The sequence below is a fragment of the Hibiscus syriacus genome, unplaced genomic scaffold (genome assembly GCF_006381635.1).
Source record: "Hibiscus syriacus cultivar Baekdansim isolate YM2019G1 unplaced genomic scaffold, ASM638163v2 tig00113725_pilon, whole genome shotgun sequence".
In the NCBI taxonomy this organism is placed as follows: domain Eukaryota; kingdom Viridiplantae; phylum Streptophyta; class Magnoliopsida; order Malvales; family Malvaceae; genus Hibiscus; species Hibiscus syriacus.
In genome coordinates, this window is record NW_024063471.1 from 6,233,114 (window position 1) to 6,259,683 (window position 26,570).

At 34.0% G+C, this 26,570-nt stretch overlaps 1 protein-coding gene across 2 annotated transcripts; it reads right to left on the bottom strand.

Moving 5' to 3' along the window:
• Positions 1 to 9,721: 9,721 nt before the first annotated feature.
• On the bottom strand, positions 9,722 to 12,945 carry LOC120187461 (trihelix transcription factor GT-1-like). Of its 2 annotated transcripts, XM_039191169.1 has the most exons (6): positions 12,768 to 12,944; positions 12,255 to 12,731; positions 11,310 to 11,348; positions 10,733 to 10,864; positions 10,274 to 10,498; positions 9,722 to 10,156 (listed from the first exon to the last, which is right to left on the bottom strand). In XM_039191169.1, exons 1-6 carry the CDS (start codon positions 12,787 to 12,789, stop codon positions 9,954 to 9,956), a joined length of 1,098 nt encoding a protein of 365 aa, XP_039047100.1. In that variant the 5' UTR covers positions 12,790 to 12,944; the 3' UTR covers positions 9,722 to 9,953. The 2 variants fall into 2 exon arrangements, with proteins under 2 accessions (XP_039047100.1, XP_039047099.1); XM_039191168.1 differs by having other exon boundaries at positions 12,255 to 12,945.
• Between the last annotated feature and the right edge of the window lie 13,625 nt (positions 12,946 to 26,570).

Sequence of the window (26,570 nt, forward strand, 5' to 3'; positions counted from 1 at the left end):
CTAGGAGGTAGGAACGTACTCCTATGGTTTTGGTCTTGTCACGATTTTTGATACAAACAGCATTACAGTAGAAGATACGAACAAGTTGATGATAGACAACGGGTTCAAGTTCGAAAGTTTATCAAATTTCCATTCGTGCAAGATAGGGAGATATTTAAAGTTAATAGCAACCATAGTTTGAAGAGATGGGATACGTTCTTGCCTAATCTTATACAATCAAAATATTGGTAAAACCAATAACGATAATCTTTAGGACCCGGTTGATTGAAACAAGAATTTTAGATAGTCAAGTTAGGATCCAGATTTGGAATAGGATTTTGAGGAATAGGAGGAGGATTTGGAGGTGGATTTGGTTGTCGGTGTGAACGACTAGATGAAGACCAAGCACGTTTAGGATTAGACATGGTGAAGGAAATCGGAATTGATTGGATAACCTGCAATTTTAAAAACAAATGTATGCAATTTAATTAATCCCAAAACTCAATTGAGTCCTCAATATTCAAGGTTCTAAATCAATCCTAATGGGCAAAGTTTTTGAAAAACTTTGAAAAAATATGGTTTTGAGAAACAATATATGTATAGTTTTCATAACAACAACATAATTAATCAAAACACAATAATTTGAAAATTAACAATTTTTTTTTATTTCGAAAATTTAAAAATTTTTGGAAAATTCTTGTGTTTTTGATGAAATTAGTTGTAACATCTAGTTTCTAATCATTAAACAATCAATGCCCGATCACTATTTCAACCTAGAACTAATTAAAACTAATCCTATGTTCAAAAACAATGAAAGAGAGTTTAGGAAAATTTACCTTGAAAGATGAAGATTGAGGGGATTTAGATGTTGTTTGCACAATTTTAATGACTCCAACAGGTTTAGAAGATGATATTTAAAGCGAATTCCGATTAATATCGTTGATTTGAGGTAAGAAAGGAGATAGGGAGAGAGTTTGGTCGGCAAGGAAGAAAATGGAGGGTTTTTGCGTGTTTTGAAGGGTTCTGCCCGATTTTAACAGAACCCCAGGGGGGTATCGATTCCCCTGTGGGGGGGGGGGATCGGTTCCCCTTCAAAGGGGGAATCGGTTCCCTCATGGGGGGATCGATTCCCTCTGCACCAAAATGCTAAAATCCGATTTTAAACACCCAAAATGCTAAATTAATTTTCTCTAGTGGTATTGACAACTCATATTGAAAATAATTATGTTCAAACAACTAAATTAATCTTTAATTGATATTTGAACATAAATTAATTTTCATCAGAATCATAAACTCCCCCTAACTAATAGCAATGAATGCAATCAAAAATTACTATTATGAGCATTTTCAGTATTTATTAAAGTGTTAAAAAAATTCTAAACACTAAGTGAAGATAGGTTGGTCAAACCTAATTCTCTCCTAAGGTCCAAATATTTCCTTGTCTAAGGGTTTTGTAAAGATATCCGCTAATTGATGCAAAGTATCAACATATTCTAGAACTACATCTTCCTTAGTGACATGTCTCTAATGAAGTGATGTCTTATTCAATGTGCTTAGTTCTAGAGTGTTGGATGGGATTTTTAGTGAGACAAATAGCACTAGTATTGTCACACTTGATAGGAATGGTACCTACTTCAATTCCATAATAAAAAAGTTGTTGTTTCATCCATAAAACTTGTGCACAGCAACTACCGGCTGAAATGTATTCCGCTTCAGTGGTAGATAATGCAACAAAATTTTGATTCTTTGAAAACCAAGAAATCAGCATATTTCCAAGGAATTGACAAGTACCAGAGGTGCTTTTCCTATCTAATTTGCATCCTCCATAATCCGCATCAGAAAAGGCATGCAAGCTAAAGCTAGAGTCTCTAGGATACCAAAGTCCTAAACTAGGAGTGTCCTTAAGGTATCTAAAGATTCTCTTAACAACTAGTAAATGTGATTCATTAGGACATGATTGAAATCTAGCACATAAGCAAACACTAAACATAATGTCCGGTCTACTTGCAGTTAGATAAAGCAAAAAGCCAATCATTGACCTATATAATTTAACATCTACACATTTACCTCCTTCATCTAAGTCAAGCTTTATTGAAGAGCTCATTGGAGTGTCATGAGGTTTCCTATTTTCCAGTCCAAACTTCTTGAGCATATCTTTGACGTACTTAGCTTGATTAATGAAGATGCCATCTTTTCTTTGCTTGATTTGGAGTCCCAAGAAAAATGAGAGCTCCCCCATCATGCTCATCTCAAACTCACTTTGCATTAGCTTAGAAAATTCTTGGCAAAGAACATCATTAGTAGAACCAAATATTATATCATCAACATAAATTTGAACTACTAATAAATCTTTACCTTTATGCTTTAAAAACAATGTAGTGTCAACATTTCCTTTTGAAAAACCTTTTTCAATTAAACAATTTGACAATCTTTCATACCAAGCTCTAGGAGCTTGTTTTAAACCATAAAGAGCTTTTGTCAATTTAAGAACATGATCTAGAAATTTTGAATCTTCAAAACCTGGAGGTTGTTCCACATACACTTCTCTTTTATAAAACCATTTAAAATGCCTTTTAACATCCATTGATATAATTTAAATTCATGAAAACATGCAAATGCTAATAACATTCTAATTGCTTCCATCCTAGCATGAGCATATGTTTCATCATAGTCTATGCCCTCTTCTTGAGTATACCCTTGAGCAACAAGTCTAGCCTTGTTTCTCACTATATTCCATCAAAGCTTATTCCTAAATACCCATCTAGTACCTACAGTAGATTTATTACTAGGCCTTTCAACTAATGTCCATACTTTACTTCTCAAATTGATTTAACTCTTCTTGCATAGCCATAATCCAATGTTCATCATTTAATGCTTCTTTAATATTCTTAGGCTCTATGCATAAGATAAATGCAACATAATTACAAATATTTCTAAGAGAAATCGAGTTGTTACCCCTTTTGATGGATCACCTATAATTTCACCATCCTTAACATTTGTACTCTCTTGGATAAGATACTTCCCTTTCTTCAATGGTTGGATTCTCAGAGGATCATGAGTTTCCACATTTTTTGTTTCTTCCTTTGATGATGGTTCTCCAACTTCATGTCTAACATCATTGTATTTATAACACCTACATCATCATTCACACAAGAATCCTTCCTTGGAAGGGATTATCATCGAAACAACATGTATAGACTCTTCTACAACTAAAGTTCTTTTATTAAATACTCGATAAGCTTTAGAATTCAAGGAGTAACCCAGAAAAATTCCTTCATCACTTTTAGCATCAAATTTGCCAGGTTTTCTTTACCGTTGTTTAAAAAAAACATTTACATCCAAAAGGATGGAAATAGCTAATGTTAGGCTTTTATTTTTGAAAATTCATATGGAGTTTTCTTTAAAATTGGCATAATCATTACTCGATAACAACATAACAAGCAGTATTTGTGGCTTCCGTCCAAAATATTTGGCAAATTATTTCACAAGCATGGTTCTAGTCATTTCTTCTAAAGTTCGATTTTTTCCTCTCAATAACTCCATTTTGTTGAGGGGTTCTAGGTGCTGAAAAATTATGACTAATACATTAGAATTACAAAATTCAATAAATCCAAGATTTTCAATTTAGTGCCATGATCACTCCTAACACTAGTTATAGAGTAACCCTTTTCATTTGGATTATTTTGAAAATGTGATGACTGTTCTAATGCTTCATCTTTAGTACATAAAAATAGAACCCAAGTATATCTAGAATAGTCATCTACCAAGACAAATGCATATTGTTTCCACCAAGCTAATAGTCCTAGTTGGCCCAAAAAGATCTACATAGATCAATGTAATACTACTAGTTGATACGTCATAATGGATTTAAAAAGAACACGCTTTTGTTTCCTTAGCACAAGCATCAAGATTATCATTATCAAATTTAAGCTTAGGCAACCTCGAACTAAATCACCTTGAATTAGCCGATGCAAAACACTCATACTAGCATGTCCTAGTCCCTATGCCATAACCAACTATCATGTTCATCTTTGCAACTAGGCATAAATTAGTCATATTAAAAGATCTAATGCACCATGTAAATGTTCCCTATTCTATGACCAACAAGCATAATCCGATTAGATGCAATGTCAATGACTTACAACCATTAATTCAAATAAGACATTGAATCCTTTATCGCATAATTGACTAATACTCAATAGATTATGCTTTAATCCATTCATATAAAACATTCTTAATTTGTATGGAAGAGGTATTACCTATTGTACCAATACCTTCAATGTGACCTTTTGAATTGTCTCCAAAAGTCACTTCTCCTCCATTTTGGCGTTAAGCAATGAACGGCTTTTGTCTCGGTCATATGTCTTGAGCATCCACTATCAAGGTACCATGAATTTGAATTTGTTTTCCGTGCCTTGTAGCAATGCTCCTTTCCCTACAAACATAGATTAATTTTTGATTTTTGGTACCCAAATTCTTTGGGTCCATATTCATTAGTTTCCAAATCCTAGTCCCCTTAGGTATCCATTTGTGGATATTTTTATCTTTGTAGTAATGAGTTCTTTAGGAACCCATATACTTCTAACAATTTTTCCATTAGAGTTCTTTGGGGACCTCTATGATTGTAGTTTCTAAAACTTTTTCTAACAAAGTTGGATTTGAATTTCCACCTTTTTCAAAATGTTTTGTTCCAGCTTATCAAGAAGTTTTAAGATCATCAATTTTCTTTTGATGATCATCATTGATCTTTGAAAGTAAATTTTGCAAATCTAAATTTTTCTTTTCAAACTCTTCTAGTTTGATTTGCAAATCTTTGATTTACTTTCAAGATCGTTGTTGGTTTGGATATGAGTTTGTTTTCATTTTTCAATTTTGAAACATCATTTTTATATTTTAAAAATAATTTCTCATAATCTGAAGCCAACCCATTATATTCCTCTAATAACTCATCATAGGATAAATCATCAAAATCAGATGAGTTAGAGGTTACCTTAGAATCTTCCTCAAATGCCATCAAGCACAAATTAGCTACTTCTTGTTCCTCTTCATCGGAACTTTCTTCATCGCTCCATGTAGCCACATGAGCCTTGTGCTTATTCTTTGATTGACCCTTTTTCTTCAATCGTGGGCAATCATATTTAACATGCCCTGGCTTTTTGCATTTGTAGCAAATGATTGGGTCCTTCTCTTTCGGTTCATTTTTGAGGCCTTCATTTCGTTTGAATTTTTCTTCCTCGATAAGGTCTCATCATTTTTCTGAACCGTTTGGCAAACAATGTCATTTCCTCGTCATCGTTATTCGAATCACTCTCATCTTTTGTGGATTTGAAAGCAACTCCAATGTTTTTCTTCTTCTCCTTCTCCTTTGGTGTCTCGTCAATTTTGTCGAGGTCCACCTCATCTTCGAGCATCATTTCATGAGTGAGGAGTGACTTAATTAGCTCTTCAAGAGTTAAGGATGTTAAGTCCTTAGACTCGATGATTGCCGTCTTCTTTGATTGTCACGATTTTGGGAGGGAGTAGACTAACTTCCTCACAAGCTTTTCATTTGAAATGATCTCTCTATATGATTTGAGACCATTGACAATCGTTGAAAATCTATCCGTCTTAGCTTTGATATCTTCATTTGGTTTCATCCTGAAATTTTCATAGCTATGCGTTAGAATACTAATTTTATATTTCTTTACCTCATCGGTACCTTCATGAGTGACTTGAAGTTTGTCCTATATTTCTTTGGCGGTTGTACACGATGAAACTCTTCCGTATTCATTTGGTCCAAGAGCACAAAAAATGATATGGATGGCTTTGGAGTTGAGCTGGAACATTCTTGTCTCTCCTTCACTCCACAACCTTGGATGAGTGAGAGGTTTGATGTATCCTTCTTCTATAGCATTCCATGCTCCCATGTCACTTGCTTGAATGAAGTACATCATTCTATTCTTCCAATAGGCATAGTTAGCTCAATTGAAGAAAGGAGGCTTGTTGACGGGCATCGAATCGAGACCGGAGTCGAAGTTTGAAGTGGAGGCCATTTGATGACTTTGATAATCGATATAACTCTTCCCGAATCGACTCAAGAGGCGATTAAACCTTCAAATGAGTTAGGCTCTGATACCAATGTTGAGTTAATCGATCGACGGAATTAGCCAAGAGGGGGGTGAATTGGCAATTAAAATTCGGTGGAAGCTTTTGCAGAAAATTGAAAAGATTTGCACAGCGATTTAGAGTGGTTCGACTTTCTCAATCAAAGTCTACGTCCTCTACCTTAGCTATCCACACTAAAGATTTTCCAACAAATTCACTAATTTATTCTTTCTTTTGAGGCCAAAGAGATAACCTTACAACACCCTCAAGAATATACCCCAATTCTTGAGAACACTCTTTTCCCAAAGAGAAGATTACAAATTTGCAAACTTACAAGGAAAACCTCACAAGGTAAGATGTTTTCACAATTCTAGAACAAGAAAAGAACACTCAAAGATAATTACAAATGAGCACAAATGGTGTTCTTGAAAGCAAAATGAATATTGAAAGGAAAATTGGCTTGATTTGCACAAACTTGATGTTTGATGCTTTCTCTCTTGTTTCTCTATATTTTCTTATTGATCAAGGGCTTCAGAACTTGTTTAAATACACCTTGAATCACTTCTGAACGTTGGGGATAATTAATGAAGATAATATAGCCGTTTTGGTGTGAAAACAATTAATAAAACAGCTTGGAGCGTGGGGGGAATCGGTTCCCCCTCATAGGGAATCGGTTCCCTAAGTGTAAAATTCAAATATTTTGACCGTTGAACAGGGGGAATCGGTACCCTCTATGGAGGAATCGGTTCCCTCCGAGCATTCTGGAAATCTCGGAGCCAAACCATTCAGGGGGAATCGGTTCCCTCTGAGCAATCTGGAATTTTTGGCTTTGAAATGGTTCGAAATACTTTGAAAGATTATTTTGAAATGTTTTAAGATTAAAACTTAATTTTACACTTAAGTAAGGATTAAAAATGATTTTTGAATATTTGGAGTATGTTTGATATTCGAATAATATATCGAATACTTAGAAAATCATTTTGGAAAATCTTAAAATTCATTTAACTTAATTTGTTATATCGAAATATCAAAATGTTTTCAACAGAGGGGAGAGACCATCTCTCTCTAAAATCTATTTTAAATGAAAAAAATAAGAAAAAACATTGATATTTATAGAAAACTTTAGGGAGAAATTACACTTAGGTCCCTCTAATTTTGGCGTGTTTTTGCAAAATGGTCACCTAAAGGGATCGTTTTTGTAGTTTACCCTTTTATTATGCATGTTGTATATTTTTGGTTTAATATTTGTTTATTCCTTCTATGTTAGGCGTGTTTTACATTTTAGTCATGTATATTGTCTGTTTAATTTTGTTTAAAAATACTTAGGGACTTATTTAGTGGTTTTCTCTTTTTTATTTCTTATCACTAACTTTTTGGTTTATTTCATTCCAAGTCCCTCTACTTCATGTGTATTTTTTTTCAAGTCCCTGAATCTCTATGTTTTTATTTATTTCATTTTTGGCACTTATGATTAATTATTTTTAATTTAGTCACTTATATGTCATGTTTTCTGTTTTATTTAGTTCTAATTTTGGCATTTTATTTTTCTCTTATTTTATTTTAGTCCCTGAATCTCCGCATTTTTATTTATTTCGTTTTTGGCACTTATGATTAATTATTTTTAATTTAGTCATTGATATGTCATGTTTTTTGTTTTATTTAGTTCTGATTTTGGCACTTTATTTTTCTATAATTTATTTTAGACCCTTATTTTACTAAGCATGTCTAATTTTTATTTGTATTTTAATTTATCATGCTTGTAAATGTGTATATTAATCTAAATTTGTAACTTTGTTTTATCGATCGTTATAATTTCATGTATGTATGTATAAAAATGGAAAATTTCATTGTGCGGGAAATCTACAAAGACATCTCCCAACTATAAGGGAATGTGTCTTTACGAGGATTTTTCGCATAAATGTTTGTGTTGTATTTGATAATTTTCTTTGTTCCACGTTTATTTATTTCGATCATTTTTATCTCTTTTCATTTTTATATTGTTTCATTTTAGCTTATTTTATTTTTGTGAAAAATGTGAAATAATGTCTTTTTGTGAGGGGAATCTATCGGAAAGTCTCCTAACTACAAAAGAAGTGTATTCCCGAAGATTGTTCACACAAAAGGGCATTCATTATTCGAAAATTGGCATTTTTTGAATAAATTCGAATAAATAGAAGAATCGTAATTTAAATATATTTTTGAGTTTGTAATTCCCAATATTTAAACAATATATAATCGTTTAGGCACCAAAATTTAGGCGTTGTGGGGGTGTTAATCATTCCTCACACGTAATCGACTCTCGAACTCTTAAAAATGAATCTTTGGTAAAACGCAGACCATTTTTTGACGTTTAAGGTTTCCAACCTATCTAACTTAATGGTTGGAGACGACTCAAAAATCAAATTGTTTTCAAAATTACATTTCATCACATTCCCCGAATCAATTTTTTTAAGTCTAACGGATCCCCGCAGGAGACGTTATGACAACTTTCATTATTAATTCTTTAACAATTTAAAAAATGAATATATATTTTAATAATCATTAAAGTTGCAAAAATAAGACAGCTCGACATGAAGATATATATTTTAGATCAATATTTTTTCAGAAATATGAATATATCGTTATGGATATTTGTCATTTGTGTATGAATACGATTAATAACATTTTATGTATTGAATAGGTGTGGTAAATTTTATCTGAATTTAATTATTTAAATGAATTTATCTGATTTGATACGAATATAATTCAAATTTAATATGAAACTTAAAAAAATAAATTGAATTAAAATCGATGGATCTATAAATTTGCAAGAAGAGGCCTCAAACTCTTTAGGATCTAGTCTTCCAGCACAAAACTCTTAAAAATCCTGAATTCAATCAAACTTTCCAGTTTTATTCAATTTAGTATCCATGTCCATAATTTTTAAAAATTTCATTTTTAGCGTGATATGAATAAAATTTTGTAAACTTGATTATAGGGTATAATAGAGCTGAGAAATTCAAGCTTAAACTGGACTAGAAATTCGAGACTCAAAGTTTAAATGCAGTTCGTCAAAGTTGTACTTTTAAACTCAAACTTGATTTCAATCCGCTTGATTAAACTTAATTTGATCTCTTCGGCAGGTAATGATTAGCCCAATTCTGATTTACTTCATCTTCAAGCCATGATTTTTTTTTTTTTTTTTGTGGAGAAATTACTTCAAGCTATGAAAGAAATGTGCTTTCAGCACTTTCTGCCATTAATCCTGGCTGTTACTTTCAGATTTTATTTTTTGGGTTAGGAAAATGTTAGGACAGCCTAATTGAATATGATTTCGAACCTAAAATGTTACAAGTTTAATATAAAAAAGTTGAACAAATTTTGAAACAAATTCAGTTGCAAATTGCAATCGAAAAGTTATTTTACAAGAGGTTTAAAACTTACAATGAAGAAGGTTAAATTTTCGATTGCAACTGAAAATATTACAAAGAAAATAATATTTTAAATTTCAATTACTTGTCTAACCTAAAAAATTAGGCTCTAGATAAGATTTTCGGGTGAATCAGTTTCTGTCTACAATGGATTTCTTTCTGTTTTTAACCTTATATTTTTAGAATTCCCGGGAACGTAATCCAAGAGAAAGCAAAGGTAAATTCTCAAATCTGGAGTTTCAAGCAGGTGACAGCAATCAAAATGCTGTAAAGTTGACGCCAAGTTAAAAAGATATTAGAAATACTTGTGTTTTCAACTGATATGCACATTTACAAACTGTTCTGGAGTGAAATACCTAAGAAGAAACATTATACAGCATGCTATTAACGGCTGCGAGAAAACATAATCACAATCTTCAGAAAGAATTAGTGCGAATCTTAGATTTCCAGTTTTGTTGCGCAAGCAAGATGTGCCTGTTTTCAGCTCACACTTCGATATAAAGCATTAGTTCGAAGGTCGTCCATATTATCAATGTTTCTGTATCCATCAATCTCCCTCAGACCTGTGTAGCCTCGACGAGCTAGATATTCACGGTAATCATCTTCTACATAAAAGATCTTGTCTTCCGTGTGGACCGGTATATGATCCGACTCGTCATAGTGGCAAACTTTTATAGCCAAACCTGAGCTCAGAAGTTCGAAAATACACAGAAATAATATGCAACCCTTCATCAATTTATTTGACAACTTTTCTTTTTGTATCAGAAATAGTTGTATAAACAGCACGGATGTCCACCTACCTTCATCGAGGTGGAGAGTATAATTCCCTAAAGGCATTTCCCTGTCAAGGCTACGAACGATATTGTCTTCATCCTCCAACCAAAATGCACGCTTAGTTCTCAATCTGAAAGCAGATTTAATTGCCTCTCGTATGGCATCAGCAGTACCATCTATACCAACCTTTCGGGTGTAGTCCCCAAACTTGATAGTTATAACTCTTCCTCCATACGCTTGACAGTCCCCACCTTCCAAAATGAGCGAAATGAGTGTGAAAGAGAATAGGAGGTAAAATACAGAGATTTCTACCAGGACTAAAATTTTCATATCAGACACATTTGGGAGCCAATGGCCATAATCAAAGAGCATTTAACACAAGCACATTCAGTTGAGCAAGTACGAAGAAACCGTGACACACCATAAAAGACCATGCAAAACTGTCCTATTTAAAATTAGTTCAGCAAAATTCTACCAGAAGTTACCATTTCCAGGGGTCTCTCTCCAATTCCAAGGAGGAACTCCACTGGCTGCAACTGCATCAGCTGCAGCGATAGCAAGAGGATGCCCATCATGATCTAAACGTCTTTCGAGATTAAGCGTTGGCCTACCACTAGCTGCACACCAGAAAGCATGAACAGGAGACCTTTTAAGGCAATTGGATTGAAAAAAGCAGCACGGAAAATAAAGAAAATATTTTACGGTAAACCGATGTAACACACTTTGGTAAAAGGATGTTCAGTACATGCACAATCAAAGTTGTTTTCATTGTATGACTGGTGAAATAAATAGAGGGGACAGAAACTTGGCCTTATGAAAATATGCAAATAAATAGTTGCTTCCACAATAGGAGTTTCAAGATAGATACACACTTCTCAAATTATACCTCTTAAAGCTCCTAAATCCAAGCAAGAAGTTGATAAAATTAATGGCATTACATCCACTAGATTCTATGAATTAACCAAATTAGCTTGAGGAGAAATATTACCACAACCATAGAAAGGAGTAAAAAAATCAAGATAAACCAGAAGAAAGCGAACTCAAACTGAAACAACAATGTACCTTCTACATGACCAAATGATATGCCAGCATCCTCAAAACCTACATGAACATCCCCGAGTATTAAAGTCAAGCCATGCTGGTAACGTGTATTGAAGTCATAGTAATAGAAAAAAAGACCTAATATATGTTACAGTAAGAATGAAGAAACAAAAGAACAGTCTGGTAGCCTACATGAACACCCTTGCTACGAAGAGAGATAGAGAAGACGGCGTAATCACCGAAAGCAGGAGGCTAAATATTATGCACTATTTTCATGAAGCAATATGCACTAGAAAGGTATTATTTTGGCATAAGACATAAAACTCTGAATTCAGCTCTTCCAAAATAAAATTTGCAGATATCAACATGGTAATATCCAACTCTTATTAAAAAGGGAGTATTCTAAATTTAAAGGAGACCACAGAAGCCTAGGCCCTTCATGCAATATCTGGAAATTTGCTTTGCAAACTACCCATTCATGTTCTGCTGAGCATGACTCATATTCACGTAAACTGAATCCCATATGATTTTTCAAGTTTCAACACACGACCTTTTGTTTCACAAGAACGTATAATACATGTTAAACTACATAATAGAAATATCATTTAAAAGATGTAGTTGTGCAAGTTCTAACTTTCATAGGGATACATGAACTCAAACAAACCTTCTTCAAAGCACACATTAAAACCATAAAAAATTAACAGAAGCAGACAGTTCCTGTCAAAGAAACTCATAAGTTAAAGAACCAAATATATTTCTTTCTTCTAACGCAGTTAGTACTACCATCTTAAGCTAAGCTAAGCTAAGCTAAGACACAAGTATATACAGTGGAAACGCATTAAAGCCATAGCCTTTAAAAGAGAAACCCAGCAAAAACCATCATTTAATAACAGCACAACAACACTTGATTATAAATTCCACTTGTTAAATGCAAAATCAATTTATAAATGGAAATAGAGCACATACCCTTGTCAGCGAAATGCATAAAGGAATCAACTTTAGGAAGAGAAGTTGGACTCTTATAAGCATTCTTGGTTCTGTCCCTTAAAATTTCCTCAATTTCCTTATAATAAGACATCTTAGCCGACCCACTCCCTCTATCTCGATGCCTGGCCCTTTTAAACTCCTTCAACAAGTTCCTCCACTTGTCCGTACACATAGTGGGGGATCGATCGAACCCTTTCTCTCTCATCTTAGCCGAAATCTGCTCCCACAAGTGCTTAATGGATTTTGAGGTATTGAAAAGGCCGTCCATTTCTCGTCGGAGGGCGATAAGGCATCGAGTTTCGTCTTGTACCCAGGTCTCAGCTCGTTTCTTGGGGGCTTTGATTTCTGGGTCATCGCCGCTGCTTTCACCTAACATCATTAGCTGCTGGTGGTGGTGGTGGTGGTGAGGTGGCAAGTCTCCAATTGTGGTGACCTCAAAGATCATGTCACGGGCAGTAGCAGGATCTTCCTCTTTGTACAAATCTATCGAACGGGGTTTCTCCGATAAGTACATGGGTGGCTGGGGTTGAATCCGAATGGGAAACAGGTTACGTTTTGTTTTGATGATTAATGAGTTTTAAGGATTTAGAGAGTTGAAAAGGATAAGGGGATTCATGGGGGGATTTGATTAAAATTTGATGAGTGTGTTTGTAGAAATTTTAGCAGAGGAAGAGAGAGGAGAAGAAGAAGGGTCTTGGGCAGTGAGTATCAAATTTGATTTCATTCATTGATCGATAGATTAGCGGAGATATATGCCCTTGTTTTTTTTTTGCCTTTCACCCTTTCCCTCTGTAATTTTATTTTATTTCTGTTATTTAACTATTATTATTAAAATTATATTTTAATTATTTATAATTAAAAAAATAAACTTGATAATTTTTTATTTATTTTAATAATGATATTATATTACTTTATAATTATATGTAATACATTAATATTATTGTTATATTTTAATAATATATAATTAAAATAAAATCAAAACGTACATTAAATGTAATTTTAAAAATAATTAAACAAATAAAATAGAATAATAATGACTAATGTAATTTACCCTCTTTGGTTTTTACTTTATCCAAAACAATTTGGTCTAATAAATTTGTCTGTGGTCGTGGATAGTGTAATATCCCAAGTATTAAACTAGAGACTATATCGAAAAGATTTGATAATTTAAGATTTAAAATTTAATAAGTGGTAAAAGATGAGAAAAAAGATTTAAAATAGTGTTTAGACTAATTTGTATCAATAGAAAAGTTGAGGACTTGATCTTTTAAGAGGAAAATGAATTTAAAAATAGATAGGGATTTTTAAATAAGAAGAAAGAGGAAAGTAAAGTAATTTTTACACTTCTTCTTCTTCTTCCTCACGTAGGGGTGTTCTCCTCTCTAGCATAAGGTAAATTCCCATGAGCTATTGTTTTCTTTAAATTATGGGTTGCTTTAGTAACATTAAGTGATATATATGCACAAGGAAGGATTAAAATGAAGAGATAAGAGAAATAATGGGGATTTTATAAAATGGGTTTTGTTAATATATAAGTTTTTATTGATGTTTATTGGTAGATTTGACTTGTTAAAGAGTTAATTGAGAGATTAGAAACATTGGATGAGTGTAAAAACAAGAAAGAATAATGCATATGGGTGCATTGTTGGCATGAAAGAATGCCAAAGTTGAAATGCATATGCGTGCATTTTCAACATAAAAAATATGTTATAATTGAAAATGCATAATGATGCATGATTGTAATATCCCCAACCCATATCCGACCCAGATACGAATCTAAGATGTTACCTTGACTATTTAAAACGTTTACATTTATATAAATTATGGAAAATTTAAACTTTCATTACTATAAAGTTAACTTTTTACATAAATATGTTTAAAACATTACAAAATTGATCAGAGCATACATACTTCACGACTTTATTTATATGCCAACATATCTATTACATAAAAAGACATGCTGCGAAAGGTACTTCTGATCTGATCTTCGAGTGGAGATATGTTGTTTTGCGAGTCCTAAGCCTGATCTTCGTGCTTCTCAGTACCTACGTGTAAAACGCTTACACGCTAAGTCGTTGACTTAGCGAGGCATAAAACTATAATATTGCATTTCCTATAAATATGAACATGCAATGCCATTATTCAAATAAAATCATAACAATAATCTCATGATTCCATCATATTACATATGATTCATTGTAAACCACAATAACATAAAAGCATATAATAATATAAACATTTTTTATATATTTTATAGGCCCATATATATTACTGAGAACTTAAGGTATGTGAGTACATTGAGGTTGTGCACTTATGTTGTCACCACAACTCGTATAAGGGTCCACTGAGTGGCATGTGAAATATGTCCCAAAAGACCTATGTATATGTCCTGAAGGACCTATGTAACCATCGACTCTTGGCATGCCAACTATACATATAACTCTCATATCACATAACACGGGCATTATTATCATATTTCATACATTCATATAACCATAATTTCACCACATAATCATGTACTCATGTCATTTCTCTTATATCACATATTTCTTCTCTTCTGTCACATATCACATGTACATATGACCATCAATATCATATCATATAAATCATATAGCATGTATTAAATCATATAAACATATATAACTCATGCATGTGTTTATAATGATCATAATATATGCATCTTCATAACTATTGGACCATGAAAACTAATATAGGAAATAGACTTCTCATAAGTCTTATTTCCACTAACTACACCTATAGTATGCACTCACCTTAGCCTCACTTAATTTCAAATCCACCTCTATGATTTTATCTCTTTGGATCGATCCTAAATCTACAGTCGTTCCGGAACTTTCTTGTGTTCGATATCTACATAATCATACATATTATATACATATCAGTATTCCAAATATCATGATTCGATCCTTAATTTCTTAGACCAAAAAAGGCTAAATTTCATTTTCTACTTGGAGTAGTATCGGTACCCCCTGTAGGGTATCGATACTTTCCTAGTTGTGGTATCGATTCGAAGCCTGGGTATCGATTCCCATTTTGCATTCTATGATCCTCATGTCGAAAATGATACCGATACTGACCTTATAGTATCGATACCCTTGGTATTGATACTACCCTCTAGGTATCGATACCCCATAAATGCCTTTATCAAATTCAGGCTTATGGTATCGATACTGTTCAACCAGTATCGATACCCCTATACCAATTATCACTCTTTTACTCTTGAGGTATCGGTACTGGATGAAGCAGTACTGATACCCATAACCCATATTTCACTTTTTAAACTCGAAAATTTACCCTTATCAGCTCAAAACCTTCATCTCTTATTCCTTTTTATACTCTTAACTCAAGTACACATACTCAAACCAATTTCTATTCACCTAACACATCTTTATCTTCAAAATCTCCTCCTATATCTAGAATTTAAGAATCCTACCAAATTTCCAACGTGTTCTAATTTCCATTCTAACACTTCATATTTCTTATTTCAACTAATGACAAGTGAAATTTAGTTTCAAATTCTACTTATCAACTCTTTTCCAAGATTTCATTTAGAAACTCCTTATCTTTAATCCCTCATAATTTCTTCATCTTATAGTTTTAAGATAACTTAAGCTTTCCTTAAGCTTAAATATCCTCTAAGGATCAAAAACCAAACTTGATTTCAACGAATAATCAACTCACAAGAAAACTCACCTTTGCTATGGTAACTCACGACTGGAGAAGAAGAAGAAGAAGAGCGCTCTGGATATTTCCTTTCCCTTTTCTTCCCATCTCCACGTGTATATATCTCTTCCATATCTCATTTTTAATTCAATAATTGATCAAATTATCATTTTGCCCTTCCAATCATCATTCTTTGCTATTTATCCTACACAAAATTTTTCATATAAGTCCTTGCACTATTAAATTTGTCTACTTTAGTCACTAAATTTAAAGTTTTACAATTTGGTCACTAATCCAGTATTGAGGATGTTACAAATCTTCCCCTTAAGAGAATTCGTCCTCAAATTTTCACTACACAAAGAGATGGGGGTACTGATTCCTCATGTCCTCTTCACGCTTCCACGTTTCTTCCTCTATTTTATGATTCCTCCATAGTACCTTAACCAATGGAATCATCTTGTTCCTTAATTGTTTCACCTCGTGAGCTAATATTTAAACCGGTTCTTCCTTATAAGTCAAGAACCTCTACCTCTTCTGGTGTTATAATATGGGAGGGATCATACCTATATCTTTGAAGCATTGAAATGTGGAAAACACCATGAATTTTCTCCATTTTAGGTGGCAAAACTAATTTGTATGCTACTGGTCCCACTCTCTTAACGATTTCATAGGGTTTAATAAACCGAGGACTAAGCTTTCCTTTTCGTCCAAACCTCAACACCTTCCATGGAGACACCTTTAAAAATACTTTATCTTCGACTTGAAACTCAATTTCTTTCCTTTTCAGATCAGTATATGATTTATGTCTATCAGCTGCCGCTTTTAGATTATTCTGAATCACTTGAACTTTCTCTTTCACTTCTTGGTCTTTAAGCTTGTACCAGTTCAAGGGTGTATGACACTTTCTCCCATATAGAGCCTCATATGGAGCCATTTTGATACTTACTGGTAACTATTATTGTAAGCAAATTCAGCAAGTGGCAAGTATTTTTCCCACGATCCTTTAAACTCTATTACACATGCTCTCAATATATCCTCTAGAATTTGGATAGTTCTCTCGGATTGTCCATATGTATGAGGATGAAATATTGTGCTAAAACTCAATCGAGTTCCTAATGCTCCATGTAAAATCTTCAAAAATCTCGATGTGAATCTAGGATCTCGATCAGAAACAATTGAAACCGGTACACCATGTAATATAATAATCTCTCTGATGTACAATTCAGCATACTTATCCATGGAGAAATCAATTCTTACTGGAATGAAATGAGCTGATTTAGTCAATCTATCCACAATTACCCAAATTGAATCTCTTTTGTTTGGAGTCAATATCAGTCCCGACACAAAATTCATTGTCACATTCTCCAATTTCCATTGAGGAATAGACATTGGTTGCAATAGTCAAGACGATACTTGATTCTTAGTTTTTGACTTGCTGACAAGTCAAGCACTTAGACACAAATTCCGTAATACTTCTTTTCATTCATGGCCACCAATATCGACTCTTGAGATCCATATACATCTTGTTTCTACCTGGGTGCATCGTTAATGGACTACAGTGAGCTTCTATTAATAATTCATTTCTCATCTCATCATCATCTGGAATCACTAATCTTCCTTGGTAATACAGATTACCATCAGCTTTAATCTCATAATCATTAAGCTCTCTATTATTAACTTGTTGTAACCTCTTTAAACACTTCTCATCTTTATTTTGTAATTCCTTAATTCTATCTAGCCATGTTGGCTTAAGGGTCAATTCTGCACATATTGCACCATCTCCTTTTAATGACAACCTGGCATCTAAAGCTCGTAAGGCTACAAACGTCTTTTGACTTAAAGCATCTGTCACTACATTTGTTTTTCCAGGATGGAAATCGATTACCACATCATAATCTTTTAGAAATTCCACCCATCTCCTTTGTCTTAAATTCAATTCTTTCTGAGTCATCAAATATTTCAAGCTCTCATGATCGGTATATAAATAGCAACGTTCACCATATAAGTAGTGACGCCAGGTTTTAAGAGCAAACACTACTGCAACCAACTCTAGATCGTGCCTTGGATAGTTCTTCTCATGCAGTTTCTATTGTCTCGACGTATAAGCCACCACCTTGCCCTCTTGCATCAACACACATCATCCCAAGCCATTACAGGACGCGTCGCTATAAACCACGTAGTTCTTGCCAGATTCAGGTTAAACCAATATTGGAGCTTCTGTCAAAATTTCCTTCAACGTTTTGAAACTTTTTCGACACTCAGGAGTCCAAGCAAATGCCACATCTTTCCTCATCAACTTAGTTAAAGGTAAATCTATCATCAAAAAGTTCTTAAAGAACCTTTGATAATAACCTGCAAGTCTTAGAAAACTTCGAACTTCAAATACATTCTTTGGAACCTCCCATTCTAGAATGGCTTTTATCTTCTGATGATCAACTCGAATTCCTTCCGCATAAATTACCATGTCCATGGAATGTCTCCTCATTCAACCAAAGCTCACATTTAGATAATTTGGCATATAAATTATTGTCTCATAGAGTCTGCAAAACTATACTCAAGTGTACACTATGTTCTTTATCCGTTTTCGAATACACCAATATATCATCGATGAAGACAACTACGAATTGGTCCAGATAAGGTTGAAATATTCTATTCATTAGGTCCAAAAAGGCCACTGGTGAATTAATAACTCCAAAAGGCATAACAATGAGCTCGTAATGACCATACCTCGTTCTAAATGCCGTCTTTGAATATATTTCTCCTGAATTTTCAACTGTTGATATCCAAATCATAAATCAATCTTAGAGAAAACTGATGTTCCTTTCAAATGATCAAATAAATCATCGATTCTAGGGAGAGAATACTTATTCTTGATAGTCACTTTGTTGAGCTGCCTATAGTCATTGCAGAGATGCATAAACCCGTCATTCTTTCTAACGAACAACACTGAAGCTCCCCAAAACGATACACTTGGTCTAATGAATCCTTTATCCAACAATTCCTGTAACTGCATCTTTAACTCCTGTAACTCTTTTGGAGCCATTTTGTACGGTGCCATTGCAATAGGTGTGATTCCATGCATTATCTCAATCTGAAATTCTACCTCTCTATCCAGAGGTAAACCTGGGAACTCTGCAGGAAAATCATCTGGAAACTCTCTGAGAATGGGAATTTCTTTAACCCCTTTCTATTTGGTTCTACTATCCAGCACATTAGTAATGAAACCCTGACATCATTATAGTAATAACTTCTTTGTTGACATCACTGATATAAAGTTTGCCAAAGGATTTCATCTTTCACTGAACACTATAACTTCCAATCCATCTGAACTGATTAATGATACCCTCTTCAGTCTACAATCAACATTTGCATGATATTGATATAACCAGTTCATTCCTAATATCAATTCAAATTTTTCAAAGGGTAATTCCATCAGATTAATAGGGAATTCAATTCCCTGAATCCATATGGGACACCCTCGACACACTCTATTAACTCGAGCACTATGCCCTAATGGATTTTTCACTATCACATCACTACTAGTAGTTTCTAATTGAATTCCCAATTCTCTCACCAATTACTACTAATATACGAGTATGTAGAACCTGGATTAATCAATACCACATCATATTTATCATACAATAGAAAAGTACCAACAATTATATATGGATCATCAAGATCTTCATTAGTCTTGATATTATACACTCAAACAGTGGAGCGTACTTCTGGTTGAGTAGAGGACTCGGGTTGACTTCTTCCTCTACCCCTTCCCCTTCCTCTCTGAGTCATCGAAGCAGTTCGATCCGACTGTCTAGGCTCTCTAGCCCTCAGTGGACAATCCCTCATGTAATGTCCTGCTTCCCCACATCTGAAACAAGCTCCAGAGATTACTCTACATATTCCACTATGGCTTCTTCCACAAAGCTGGCATTATCTAACTTGACCCTGATTTGCTCTTCCAACACCAAACCCTACTGATTGAGTCTATCTAGCTCTCATCTGATTTGATCCTTTTGTAGATGATGCCACTGACTCAGACCTCATCTGATATTAAAAACTAGAATCTCTACCTCTCTTGGGTGGTGCAGAACTTGAGAAAACCCCAATTCTTTTATAAGGTTGGGCTCTTTGCTCTCCAAACTGTTCATTCTGATCTCTCTCTACCATTTTAGCACGATTAACTATCTCCTAAAATGAGGATAAGATCAACACGATCAACATCATCTTTAACCTTGGGCGCAAGCCCTCAACAAACCAGTCACATGTGTCTTTCATTGTCGGAACCAACTCTGTTGTAAAATGACTTAACTTGTTGAACTCACACTCGTATTCACACACAGTGTGATTCATTTGTCAGAAGTTCAAGAATTCTTGCTTCATCTGCTTAATGAATTGATCTTCTATATATTTGTGCTTAAATTCTTCGAGAAACAAAGGCCATGTCACCTGATCACTAGTAATCCTCAAAGTGAAATTTGTCCACCAAATTCTCGCTTGCCCACGGAGCAAGAAGACCACTCCATCTAACTTCTCTAAATAAGAACAATGTAGTCCATTTAACATGATTTTCACATCATTGAGCCAAACTTCCGCAGTAACATGACCTTCTTCAGCTTCACCTTTGAACTCAGGAGCTCCTAATTCCTTTAACTCCATTGCTACATTCATTAGTTGAGTAGAGGGAGCAGGAGGATGGAAACGCGTCATGATAGCGTCCAACATCCTGAAGAAAACGTATTGGTCTTGTATAGGCACTCTAGAAGGTGTCTGTCCTTCACCTTGCCTGGCTAAGGCAGGTGAATTACTACTCTCAACTGGCATATCATCTCCCGCTTAACTTCGGGAGCTATCATGTTCGGGCATCTAATAAGATATAACCATATAACTCTATTAGCATAACAACATACTTGTTACTCTTATCAGATCAGAAGTTATAACTATTATGTTGGCATGTACACATTTAAAGACACTCTAAACTCTAGTTTATGCCTATAATCGACTAAACCATAGCTCTGATACCATTAAATATATTATCACCAACCCGTATCTGACCCGAATACGAATCTAAGATATTACCTTGACTATTTAAAATGTTTACATTTATATAAATTATGGAAAATTTAAACTTTCATTACTATAAAGTTAACTATTTACATAAATATGTTTAAAACATTACAAAATTAATCAGATCATACATACTTCACGACTTTATTTACATGCCAACATATCTATTACATAAAAAGACATACTGTGTAAGGTACTTCTGATCTTCGAGTGGAGATATACCGTTTTGCAAGTCCTAAGCTTGATCCTTGTTCTTCTAAGTACCTACGTATAAAAAGCTTACACGCTAAGTCATAGATTTAGTGAGGCATAAAACTATAATAATGCATTTTCTATAAATATAAACATGCAATGCAATTATTCAAATAAAATCATAACTATAATATCATGATTCCATCATATTACATATGATTCAATACAAACCATAATAACATAAAAGCATATAATAATATAAACACTTTTTATATATTTTATAGGCCCATGTATATTACTGAGAACTTAAGGTATGCGAGTACATTGAGGTTGTGCACTTATGTTGTCACCACAGCTCGTATAAGGGTCCACTAAGTGACATGTGAAATATGTCCCGAATGACCTATGTAACCCTCGACTCTTGGCATGCCAACTATACATATAGCTCTCATATCACATAACATGGGCATTATTATCATATTTCGTACATTCATATAACCATAATTTCACCACATAATCATGTACTCATGTCATTTCTCTTATAATCACATATTTCTTATCTTCTGTCACATATCACATGTATATATGACATCAATCTCATATCATATAAATCATATAGCATATATTAAATCATATAAATATATATAACTCATGCATGTGTTTATAATGATCATAATATATGCATGTTCATAACTATTGGACTATGAAAACTAATATAGAAAATAGAATTCTCACAAGTCTTATTTCCACTAACTACACCTATAGTATGCACTCACCTTAGCCTCACTTAATTTCAAATCCATCTCTATGATTTTATCTCTTTGGATTGATCCTAACTCTGCAGTCGTTCCAGAACTTGCTTGTGTTAGATATCTACACAATCATACATATTATATACATATAAGTATTCCAAATATCATGATTCGATCCTTAATTTCTTAGACCAAAAGAAAGACTAAATTTCATTTTCTACTTGGAGTAGTATCGGCACCCCCTGTAGGGTATTGATACTTTCCTAGTTGTGGTATCAATACCAAGCCTAGGTATCGATACCCATTTTGTATTTTGTGATCCTCATGTCGAAAATGGTACCGATACTGACCTTATGGTATCAATACTACCCTCTAGGTATCGATACTACCCTCCAGGTATAGATACCCCATGAATGCCTTTGTCAAATTCAGGCTTATGGTATCGATACCCCTATACCAATTATCACTCTTTTACTCTTGAAGTATCGGTACTGGATGAAGCAATATCAATATCCATAACTCAGATTTAAATTTTAAAACCGAAAATTTACCCTTATCAGCTTAAAACCTTCATTTCTTATTCCTTTTTATACTCTTAACTAAAGTACACATACTCAAACCAAATTCTATTAATCTAACACATCTTATCTTCAAAATCTCCTATTTATATCTGGAATTTAATAATCCTACCAAATTTTTAACATGTTCTAATTTCCATTCTAACACTTCATATTTCATATTTCATATTTCAACTAAAGACAAGTCAAATTTAGTTTCAAATTCTACTTATCAACTCTTTTCCAAGATTTTATTTAGAAACTCCTTATCTTTAATACCTATAATTCCTTCATCTTATAGTTTTAAGATAACTTAAGCTTTCCTTAAGCTTAAGTATCCTCTAAGGATTGAAAACCAAACTTAATTTCAACAAATAATCAACTCACAAGAAAGCTTACCTTTTCTATGGTAACTCACGACTGTGAGAGGAAGAAGAAGAAGAGCTTTCTGGATATTTCCTTTCCCTTTTTTCCCCATCTCCACGTGTATATATCTCTTTCATGTCTCATTTTTAATTCAATGATTGATCAAATTACCATTTTCCCCTTCCATTCATCATTTTTTGCTATTTAGTCCTACAAAAAAAAATTCATAAAGTCCTTGCACTATTAAATTTATCTACTTTAGTCATTAAATTCTGAAGTTTTCAATTTGGTCACTAACTCAGTATTGAGGATGTTACAATGATAAACGTTAATGGACGTTATTAATGAAAAATAAGGAATAAAGACCAATGATTATGGTAATTTTGAATATAATATGGTTTAACTAAAATGGATTAGAGAATTCTTAAAGAATGTATAATTCGATGTGAACCAAATAATATGATACACTTATGTATCCATAAAGGTTTATTTATAATATTGTATCTCATTAAGTAAATACTTAACGTGTGTTGCTTTCACACGTATATAAAAGCGAAGACTAATCCAGTAAGGAGTGCAGCTGTATTAGAAGATATCATCCATTAAGGTTGACTCACCATTAACATTAGGATAATAGAAATCATTTTGGAACTTTGTTTGGCATGTAACTAAATTTACCAAAATATTTTGTAATATAACTTAATGAGTACTACTTATTATGTTAATTTATGTGGAATCTCTTTTGCAACAAAAAATTTAAAGGTTTTTTTCAAAATGAGTATACAATTTTTTTAAGTGAGGTGACACTTGTATTCGTATATGGAAATATATACAGGATATAGATGTTATATTTATTGGTATCAGAGCTACAAGTTTAGCTGATTCTCGGCCAAATCTAGTTCTAATTTAAAATAGAAAAAAGATTACATGCCAATAAGGTTGTCAATGTTATTGAGATGGTGTCATTAGAGGGTGATTGATAACACTCCTTACTAATGGTATTGTTATTATTATGTATATTTTATCAGATGTCAGAATCCTCAAACTCGAGAAGAGCGGGGGAACAAGAAATGCAAGAAGAAACTAAGAGTGAAAGTTATGAGGATAATAATGCACAGCCTCTTCCCTCTAAAAATGCAAGTGCACTTGCCCTCAAGGGATTCTGGTGCCTGAGTTTGGAACTTTCATGAAAGCCCTTGATGCCATACTGGCTCGGTTTCAACCTCCCCTGCTCCTCTAGTACCTAGAATGTTGATCCCAAAGGAATTGAAGAGTTTAGAAGCTCCAGAGTTTCGATGAGATGAGGATAAGGATCCTATTGAGGCTGATATGTGGTTAAATGATGTGATGTTAATGCTTGAAAGTTTTCAATGCTCAGATCAATAAAAGTTGGGAGGAGTTGTATCTTTACTTAGAGGATCAACTCAAGTATGGTGGTCCAACACTACGATGTATACATCACCAGAGCAAGTCACCTGGCAATTTTTCCTGGAAGAATTCAACAACAAGTATGTGGGTGAATAGTTCAAACGAGCAATATTGTTGAAGTTACTTAATTTAAAACAAGGTGATCGAGCCGTAAATGAATTTTAGGCTGAGTACAACAAGTTGAGCCGTTTTGCCACTGAAGTTGTTCCAAACGATAAGGCAAGGTATGATTACTTTATAGAGGGTTTGAGGCTAAAGATGAAGGATATGATGTTATCCTTGAACTTGCCGAGTCTACAAGAAGTCATAAATAGAGCCAAAACTATTGAAAGAGCTCAAGAGAAAATATTAGCGGCAGAGTAGAGTGTTCAAACGGGGAAAAGAGTAGGAATACCTTCCACTCCCCATCATGCTAAAAGAGGCAAGGGTTCGAGTTTCAAAATCTCAAAGAGAGATAGTTTTGCAGCAGCTTCACAGAAAAGTAGATCATCATAGTCTTTTACTGTTAGCTCGGGTAGAGCTTTTGGGGAAATGAATCTATTTCAAACTTGTGGCAAATTGAACCGAGGAGTATGTAGATTTATCAGTAGAGCTTGTTTTCTATGTGGCGATATGGGTCACTTTGCCCAGAACTGCCCTAAGAAATCTGGTGATATTTCGGCACAGTCTGAAAGATCAGTGACAGCCTAAAATAGAAGTAGAATAAGGGGTAGATCCAGGGGACAAACGAATTTAATGTAGAGACAAGAGACTCAGGAAGTCACTAGAATTTACAACATTAAAACTAATGAGGATCGGGATGACCCTGAGATCATAACAGGTATTTTCCATCTTTTCAATGAACATGTATTTGTTTTAGTTGACCTGGTTCTACACATTCATACATTAGTACAAAGTTAGTTAGATCTAGAGGAATTCCTTTAGAACCAATTGTGAGTGAGATGATAGCGGTAAATCCTATGGGTCACAGTGCGAGAGTAACTAGAGTATGTAACAAATTCCCTATAAAGATCCAAGGGATTGTGTTTTTGGCAAACTTAATGGAATTGCCCTTCGATGAATTTGAAATTATTCTAGGCATGGATTTATTGTCTTCATATTATGGATGGGTTGATTATCGTAAGAAACGTTTGTTTTAAAGAATTTCGAAGGTTCAGAAATTGTAGTAATCGACGAAAGATCGAAATCACCCTCAAATGTAATATCAGCCATGACTGCAAAGAAGATGATGTCGAAAGGATGCATAGTTTTTCTAGCTAATGTGATGGATACTCGAATTCTGGAAGTTAGAATAAATGATATTCCCACGGTTAGAGAATTTCTAGATGTATTTCCTGAGGATTTATCGGGACTACCTCCAGATCGTGAGGTAGAATTCAGGATTGAGATTTATCCGGGTACCGAACCTGTTTCTATCGCTCCGTATAGAATGGCTCCGACTGAACTGCGAGAATTAAAAGTCTAATTGTAAGAATTACTCGATAAGGGGTTTGTAAGACCTAGTGTTTCTCCTTGGGGTGCAGCTGTTTTGTTTGCGAATAAGAAGAATGGGTCTATGTGATTATGTATTGATTACCGTCAGTTAAATAAAGTCATAATAAAGAACAAGTATCCTCTTCTGAGGATTGACGATTTGTTTGACCAATTAAAAGGAGAATCAGTGTTTTCTAAGATAGACTTAAGGTCGGGGTACCATCAGTTGAAGATCAAAGAGGATGATATTTCAAAGACCATTTTTTGAACTCGGTATAGGCATTATGAATTTTTAGTGATGCCATTTGGTTTGACTAATGCATCAGTGGCCTCCATGGACTTGATGAACCGAGTATTCCAACCTTATTTGGATCAATTCATAGTGATATTTATAGATGATATCTTAGTATATTCCAAGTCAAGAGAAGAACATGATGTTCATCTTCGAGTAGTTCTTCAGATGCTACGCGAGAAGAAGTTGTATGCCAAATTGTCAAAGTGCGAATTTTGGTTAGCCGAAGTTGCTTTCCTTGGTCACATAGTTTCCATAGAAGGCATACGAGTAGATCCAAGCTATAGTAGATTGGCAATCTCCAAAGAATGTTTCTGAGGTTCAAAGTTTCTTGGGGCTTGTCGGTTATTATAGACGGTTTATGAAGAACTTCTCAATGTTAGCTTTGTCGCTGACTAAGCTGTTACGAAAAAATGTGCCTTTTGTTTGGACGGAAAAGTGCTAAGAAAGTTTTGAAGGACTCAAGAGGATATTAACAGAGGCCCAGGTG